The 8,966-nt window shown below is 40.8% G+C and overlaps 1 protein-coding gene across 10 annotated transcripts in view; it reads right to left on the bottom strand.

The window, feature by feature from the left end:
• Positions 1-2,751: 2,751 nt before the first annotated feature.
• lrp1bb (low density lipoprotein receptor-related protein 1Bb) overlaps positions 2,752-8,966 on the bottom strand; it is a 351,513-nt gene continuing 345,298 nt past the window's right edge. For 5 of the 10 annotated variants that reach the window (XM_061792342.1, XM_061792349.1, XM_061792344.1 and 2 more), the window contains 4 exons: positions 8,507-8,597; positions 7,526-7,676; positions 6,127-6,265; positions 2,752-3,823 (listed from right to left, as the gene is read on the bottom strand). In XM_061792342.1, the coding sequence (XP_061648326.1) occupies positions 3,696-3,823; positions 6,127-6,265; positions 7,526-7,676; positions 8,507-8,597 (509 nt within the window). In that variant the 3' untranslated portion in view covers positions 2,752-3,695. The remainder of the gene's footprint in view (positions 3,824-6,126; positions 6,266-7,525; positions 7,677-8,506; positions 8,598-8,966) is intronic. The other 5 variants (XM_061792345.1, XM_061792346.1, XM_061792347.1 and 2 more) reach the window with 2 other exon arrangements.

Here is an 8,966-nt window from a genome sequence, read left to right as displayed (position 1 = left end):
CGTACGGAAAATGAATGAATGAATGAATGAATCTCACAAGACTGGACAGGCGCTGGTGTAGGAACAAGAAAGACGCTAGATGAAGTATTATCCATTGTTCCGGGACTAGGAGTGGTATTTGTTTGACAGTTGAGCATGGGGTGTTGTTTCAGCACATTCAGCGGACATGCCCACCACGTCTGAAACCCATCAGTTGATTTTTTAAATTGTTAAGCCTCATTTTATATACTTGATTCAACTTTGGCAAGGTTGTTAACAACACGTGTCAAATTTAGAAAGCTTATTTATTTAAACTTTACAGGAACTTTAAGGAGTTCAGTCAGTACTTACAATTTTATCACAGTAATTTTATTACACAAGTATCTGGAGTTCCATTTAAGTACATAGTGTGAGTACTGCCAACTGATTCTTAGAGCTCTTTGTGCTCATCCGTATGTTGTATAAATCCACCACCGACTTTACGTTAAGCTACGAAACCATGCTGACTCTATAAAAATAACTTCAATAAGAATGGATTACGGCGGCACGGTGGCTGACTGGTTAGAGCGTCAGCCTCACAGTTCTGAGGTGTGGGATTCAATCCCCGTCCCCGCCTGTGTGGAGTTTGCATGTTCTCCCCGTGCCTGCGTGGGTTTTCTCCGGGCACTCCGGTTTCCTCCCACATCCCAAAAACATGCATTAATTGGAGACTCTAAATTGCCCGTAGGCATGACTGTGAGTGCGAATGGTTGTTAGTTTCTATGTGCCCTGCGATTGGCTGGCAACCAGTTCAGGGTGTACCCCGCCTCCTGCCCGATGACAGCTGGGATAGGCTCCAGCATGCCCGCGACCCTAGTGAGGAGAAGCGGCTCAGAAAATGGATGGATGGATGGAAGAATGGATTACCACATGAGGCAGCACATTGGCATATGGTTAGCACTGCTGCCTCACAGCAAATACGTTTGGATTGGTGTGCAGGTTCAAATCTCAACTCACGCCTTTCTGTTTGATATTGGATCTCCCAGGGCGTCCAAACCGCATTCATCCAGTTCCAGTTCTAACCGCAAACGCAGAGATAAGAAGCTCTTTGTGGTGCACTACGCAGCACCTGTTGTTTTGATTGTGAATACGACTCACGCTGATAATATTGATTACGTCCGATAAATGAACCTTCTGGGTCTTATGTTTATGCAGAAGAGTGGTGATGCCTGCTGAGTGGAATGGAGACAATAAATCAATATGCAAGTTAGGGGGTGGGGGGGGGGGGGGGGGGGCACATCCATTATAGTTTCAAATTGCAGTTTTATTTATATTCTTGCCTCTGGTGATTAACCCTAGCGGCGATATGTGTGAGTGCGACCCACTTTCCTTCAGTTATTGTGTAACCAAAATATAATTTTGACTATTGGGGTGAAGCAATAGTTGAGTAAAATTATCAGCAAGCCGGCTGAACAGAATGAGTAGTAGTCGTTCATTGTTCTTAGGCTACTGGTGTTGCTGTTTGATAGTTGAATCTTTATTTGTGAAATCGCATCAATTCTCTTTGCATTAACTGCATACATTTTATTTGCAATTATTTTAATGATAATGTTGGTATGGAGAAGAAGAATTCAGCATGCCCTTATCCTTTAAGTATTAGAAATGTTACAGAGGGATGTTTAGCAAAACAAAATATGAATACAGGAAGTCCTTGATTTACAAAGGAGTTCCGTTCCTACGCTGGCGACGTAACCCGAATTTCCGCGTAAGTCGGATTTCACCGTCGATGTGTGAGTGAGACGAGACTGCGCAGGCGTCGTCCGGCGGGACTGTGAAGGAGGAAGGAGTGCGAGTGTGTACGGTAGTAGTGACGGTGACCGGGGAAAAGTAGCGATTAGTGGAGGACCCGTTGACGTTGAATGTGCAGAGGAGCTCATAAAGCCATTAAAGCGGCAAATCGGTGCTTCGTGCCTTTATTGTTGCCGCCACCCAGCTCAGCTGTGCAACGAAAGAAGGGAGTTAACCCTTGCGTCTCCCGACCACTGTCAGGTGACCGTAGCAGGAAAGGTTAACACTTCGTATAAAGAAACTAAAATACATTAAAATAAAAAAATAAGATGCTATACTTACCATTAGTGCTGAGAGTGTGAAAAAAGGCAAAGACAAACACAGACAAGCACTATGCACTAGCTAAGCAGAAACACTATGGTGCTGGGGACAAAATGGCGGACGAGACACAGGCGTCGTAAAGTCGAAACGTCATAAGTCGAGTACGTCGTAACTCGAGGACTTCCTGTAAATGGAATCAGCAATGTAACATGAACTTGAAAGAAAGAAAATGGGTGATTACACCATTCAGGAAACTGACTTTGGCACCTCACTACAGTTTGGTCATTTTTGCATTATTGATACGCTTGGGTTTAAAATCTAAATTTTTAAATCTCAAAATGAAAAGAAAACTTCCAAAAGTGATTGATCGCTACACTTAACTCTTCAGACATAGACTTGAGACCTTCCATGAAATGTCAACATCCACAAATGTGAGACCACAGTCGGTTCATATCTACAGTATTTGCGTCATAATCCACATTGAGGTCTCCATGTGCTGGCCATTTGGGAAAAGGGCAGGCATCAGTCTGGTTGCTATGGTGACCACGGATGTGAATTATGGGGCTAGAAATACATAAGGGAGAGTGGTTGTGGTGTATTTAAACATGTTCATGGAGATATGCAGTTTACAACCAAATATTAAATAATGAGCATTTTGTATTCAGACACAAAGAGAGGCTGCTGCATGGAAATAAACCCCCTTTATTCAATATTGATTTACATTTTATATATAAAAAAGTTACATTTAATACATTTTGTCAGAGTACATAGCAGTCAAACCACATACAAATCAAATATAAAATTATAAAAAAGTCTTTATATTTATCCTCCTGCTTTTGGAAAGTAAGAGATGTGATCTATGATACGCCTTGCTTTGACTAACCTTGTGGTAAAACTCCGTCTGTGTACATATTTAGTGATCCTGTTGATGCATGAGATTTAGAAAAATATGAGATTCAGCATTTGTCCTCTCAGCGTACAGAATGGGATCTGATCGGAGAACATTCAAGGTGGGCTTCAGTCTCTTGAAACAGAAGAAACGTCATTATTCTACAGCATACTGTATTATTGTCGTAATGTGGTCGATGACCCTTCAAGTCCACGGGAGTGGCAAAGACAATTTAAAACACTGTATGGCCTTTACTGAAAATCCAAGCAGCAGAACCACCAGATAAAGATGAGATGTGTTAACACTAAAAGGTTTTGTGTTTGAATTAGAATCTTAAACAAGAACCAACTAACAAATTCCCCAAAACATTAACATTACTTATAATTGGTCAGAAAAAGCATTAATCAGCCTTTGTGTTCCACTTACAGTATTTGATCATCAAATGGTACAGATTCGTACACTTGTAACCGTGCGTAATAATGATGTGGTGTGAATACATTTTTTTTTTGCACTTCAGAGGCTTGAGTGTCATTCAGTATAGAGCTGCGTAACCTAAATTTTACAGAAATTAGAAAGCAACATGAAAATAGCGCTCCAAATTACACCGAGCACATAATGCTGATGCGACGTCAGGAAAACCTAAAAGCCTTGTAGAAAATTGTTTTACCGCCTTCGAATAGTGTGTTAAAAAAAAAACAAAAAAAAAAGTACAAAGAGTCAAGTAAGCTATGCGGCGGTTTCATGAATAATCCCCTCGAATTTCTTTGGGAGTAGCTCTCTTCTCTCGTCGATACTGATGATCGCCTTGCGACAGTTTTGTCCGTCCATATACATCTTTGCATACACTGGGTTGGCGTAATTCAAGGGCTGTATGGAGGGTAACAACATGGAAGAAAAAGAGAGATTAGAAAAATGCAGCACCATCTGTGCCAGTATATTCCATGTGGGAATAAAGTGGAGGAAATCACTATTTGATCGCCTTCGGAATTTGTAAATTTGCTCATAATGAATTAGCAGGCTCCATTTTTGATGGTTGTTTATTGATTATGGTGATAAACAGAAGATCTGTTATGAAAATACTTGATGCCCTACAACTCAGCCAGAATTCTGACCCAAGGATACATCATCCCCACAGTCGTACATGGAGGTGGAAACATGATGTTTTGGGGCTATTTTTCTGCAAAGGGCACAGTGCGACTTTACTGTTCCAATGAACTGAGCCGTGGACTGTAAAATCTCAGATGAAACCCTCCTTCCCTCGGCAAGACGAAGTTGGCTCACTGATGGGCCTATCAGCATGACAATGGGCAAAAAACACACTGCTACGGTAACAAAAGAGTGGCTTCAGAAGAAGACTCCGTCTCCAGACCTCATCCAACAGAAAACCTGCGGAGGGTGCTGAAGCTTCGAGTGTCCAAGCCGCAATATCACGGTAAAGTGCTTTTGGTGTCATCATCTGAATCACTCAGTCATCATGAAAATGTAGCACAATCATACAAGTCTGAGGTCTAATTAGTGGGAAAAATCATACTAAATAAAAAAAAATAATTACGTGGTATTTGATAAAACGAGTCATTTTGAGCATGTTTATTCTATTTTCATCATCATATTGAACATTTCGCATGTTTCCCTTTACTTGTCGTCCACCCTGTCATTATGGTGTGGAAGCCCCTTAAAAAAAACCTGATGTCTCCAGTGACATTACGACCAGCATTTTGTCTTTCTTCATTGGAGGCTGAAACAGTGGATAGATAGTTGTGGGGGAAATAGTTACGTTTCTTAATTTTCAACATATTATGCAGTTGGATGTTTGCAAGCTTAACATGTCCACTCTGTCATAGTGAAATATCACTTGATGTAAAAATGCTTTAGAATTTCAAAATACATTTGTTAAACAGCGCACAATCAGCTTTCTAACGGAATCATGTTGCTAAATCATGGTTATTAAATCCAATAGCCAGAAATATCTACCCTGTCGGCAAGCTCACGTATTTTGCTTTTTGCATGTACGTTGTCTGCTTCAGTGGCACGTGAACGGCCGGTTAGCACAATTGCCTCACAGTTCTGAGGACCAGGGTTTAAATCCCGGCCTCGCCTGTGTGGAGTTTGCATGTTCTCCCCGTGCCTGCATGGGTTTTCTCCGGGTACGCCGGTTTCCTCCCACATCCCAAAAACATGCGTGCTAGGTTGATCGAAGAATCTAAATTGCCCTTCGGTGTGAATGTGAGAGCGAATGGTTGTTTGTTAATATGTGCGCTGCGATTGGCTGGCGACCAGTTAGGGGTGTACCCCGCCTCTTGCCCAAAGATAGCTGGGCGAGGCTCCAGCACGGCCGCGACCCTAGTGAGCATAAGCGGTACAGAAAATGGATGCATTGTCTGCGTCAGTGTGGGAGCTTGACCAATATGTGTTTCTAACAGCAAAACAGCTTCTTAACACAATGAATATGAAGTTGAATTTTGGGGGTGAAATGTGGAAGTTTCAAAGGTGATAATTGGTGATAATGACACAATTGTTTAATTTATTTGTTAGTGAGCAAACTTACCAATTCATCAGTGGGTCAAATTATCAATCAGCCAGCTTTTTAAATAATTTTGGATGTTACACTTTGGTCATTATTTGTAGCATGATGTCTGCCATAGCCATGGTTACACAAGATGACCTACTTCCGTGGTCTACGTATATATAGAAGGACCACTTTCAGGTTTGTGGTTGCATTGTTGTTAAAAAAAAATGTTTTTGTGTTCAACAAATTTATGTTCATCACTTGTATTTGCGATATTGTCCTGAGAGGTAATCAAACTTCTGTAGTGAAAGGCTCAGAGCAGCAAATTTATAAATCAAATCTAACAAAATGTGCACTGTTGCTTTAATATGTCTATGTGCATCTTTGAACTTTAAATGTCAACTTGTACGTGTGGAGCAGGTGCAAAGGAAATCACAACCTCGATCAACATATTCAAGAGGTGTTGCAGTTAAAATGCAAGAAGATGCAGAGTCATGCAAACACATTTCTAATTGAAATCCTGTGGCATATGCACTAAACGTTGATTTACTTCATCATCACTATGGACTTTTTGTTTGATTATTCTGGCATGTGGCACAGTCAGTCACATATAAACACGAAGCAAACATTGCAGGCACCCGTACTTTGCTCATTGATTGCTTACATTCTATACAACGATGGTTCATGTCCTTATCAGGCAAACTCATAGTGAGGTTTGAAAAATTCACCTGTCCAGGAATTACCTCCTTGGGCACCGAATTGATACCCAAGGCGCGAGCGTCACTGGAATTTACACACCAGCCCTGCAACAGAAGCAAGCAGCACTGCTGATCATGCAAAGCTTGCTAAAAATGGCTGTTAACAGTTTGCTACAGCTTTAAAAAAACATGCGAAGGCTACAAGATATGTTATGTAGGGTTTTGGGGATGGAGGAGGGTATTAGAGAAGAGAGAAAAAGTAGTGAAAAGGTTTTAAATGAAGCTGTGTTGCTCTAACAATAGTAAATGTCAAAGTTCGCAGTGCAAAAAGCATCAAGTTTGAAGCTCTTACAGCAAAAAAAAGAACGCTGAAGGTGTTATGACTCATTTCATACACTCAGCCTAAGTGTGGAGTGGTCAGATGAGAATACATTTTAAAATGATCACTAGTATAGACATCAACAAAAATACAATATTTTTAGTAAAGAAATAACTTTCGGTCCCATTAAATTAGTGATTCCCAAAGTGTGGTACGAGTACCACTTTTGGTATGCGAACGATTTACTGATTTAAAATGTTCAAACTATGCATAATGTTACAGTTTTTTTTTTTAATCCAGTACCAATACATTTATTAAGTGGAATACAGTTGTATTTAACAGGAACTGGTTAATACCGATGTATAAGTAATGGGCCAATACCGGCCTTATTTCAAAGTATCAGGTACTCGTGAAGGCTGCCGATGCCAGCCACCAATACTTAAGGCAAAAGAAAAATCTTCCACACTGTGGCGGTTTGAAACATCGGCAGAGCATGTACGTCAGAAAGAAAGAAAGCTCTTTGTTCACAATTATCTGTCATTTATTTATTGATTTATTTATTGATTGATTTATTTATTTTAGAACTGTTTGTTTCCACGTATCACTGGCGTCAGGCCGAAACCTCCCTTGTCCAAATTTAGTCAGTTTAATATTTAATATTATTGGTCAGTGCCCACGTGTGCGTTTTATTTTTTAAAACTATTGCCCAGGTCTAAAGTATTGAGAATGGCCGATGCAAAGTTAATGGCTCAATAAACATGCCATTATTTTTTTTTTGTTTATCCTGAAATGTGATGGTTTTAGCGATACAAGGATTCTGACTGTCACCAGCGATATGTATTAAGGTATGATTTTTATTTCACTTTTATGTGCACTACATTTTAATTGAATCCTAATGAGGATAAGCGGTACAGAAAATGGATGGATGGACGGATGATTCCCTATTTATGTTCAAACTGGTAGCTGCATGGGATACCTGTACCTGCCTTAAACTTGTAAAGGTACACTGAACCTTTTTGAGGGGATCTCTTGGCTTGCTGACCCACCTTATGAGGGTCCAGCGTGAAGCTGGGTCGCAACAGGCTGCCTGCATCGGCATGGTTGTCGTGGTCCACTTCATACATGTTGTACGACGGGTTCCCGATCTCTACGTTCATCCCTCCGTTGGTCATGGGCTGCCTTTGGACACGTTTCCCCCTAAAGGCATGCGGTGGACTGGAGTCAGCCAAAATTTATGCGACACAAAACACAGAGCTGTAACTTGCTCAGCCATGTTACACATTCATCAAGCCATTTTCGATAGCACTTCATTAAGGTCGTGGGTGAGTACACCCTGGATTGGTTGCTAATCAGTCCAAGGGCACTATATAGGCAGATGACCATTCACCTTCACATTCACACCTATGGACAATTTAGGGTGAACCTAACGTAGGTGTTTTTAGAATGTGGGAGGAAGCCGGAGTCCAACACAGGACCTCTAAACTGTCAGTCATATGCGTTAACCACTAATCCACCTTGTTTAACAGTTTCCCAAACTACGTCACACAAACCTAACTGGCGTGGTTTGAGTCAACAACTGAAAAGCTGAACTGCAATCAGAGGCTTAATGGATTATACTGTTCCCAAAAATCAAATTCATGCTTGGTTCAAACAAAGCTTGATGTTTTATCCTCATAAATTTGCATTAGGCAGTTCAATGAGGTAGTGGTTAGCATGTCTGCCTCACAGTTCTGAGGTTCAGGGTTCGAATCTCAGCTACTTCCTGTGTGGAGTTGGCATGTTTTCCGGCTTCCTCCAACAATCCAAAGACATCTTAGGTTCGCTGAAGAGTCTAAATTGTCCATAGGTGGGAATATGAGTGTTAATGCCTGTTTGTCTATATGTGCCCTGCGAAAGGTACTAGTGGTATTTGTATCAGTGCGTACTCAAGAGTGAATACTCGTACTGACATCGCTCTGAAAAAAAAAGGGGTATCAAACATCCCCAATAATCAGTATAGAAAAATAATGAATGCATTTACTACCAACCTTTGCTTCCGTCTGCAGATGTAAATAACCGCAACCACCATCACGATCAAGATGACCAGCAGGACCAGAGGCACAATGATAGCGATGCTCCCTTGGAGAGACACAATGCAGGCAGAGATGGATGATCAATGATAACAAACGGGTACCTTTTCACAGCCAAATGGCTAATATTTATGGAAATAAAAACATGGCTTTTGCAGTCCTGGTAAGCAGAATGAAAGTTATTTATGAGCTGTTACAGGTCCGCAACAGCAGGAATTTAAATACAGTGAAACTGATGTGTTAAAGCTTCTGCATTTTAATATATTACTGCATACTGGGTCAACGTAGTAATACTACAACAACTACTACTACTATTGCTACTACAAATACAATTAATTTTGCTAACAATAACAATAATTTTATTTCGATAACTACAGTGGTTGAGACAGGTCACAACAAATACAAATGCCACAACACA

Source organism: Phyllopteryx taeniolatus, chromosome 12, assembly GCF_024500385.1.
Source record: "Phyllopteryx taeniolatus isolate TA_2022b chromosome 12, UOR_Ptae_1.2, whole genome shotgun sequence".
Taxonomy (NCBI): Eukaryota; Metazoa; Chordata; class Actinopteri; order Syngnathiformes; family Syngnathidae; genus Phyllopteryx; species Phyllopteryx taeniolatus.
This window is presented reverse-complemented; position numbering and strand designations above follow the sequence as displayed.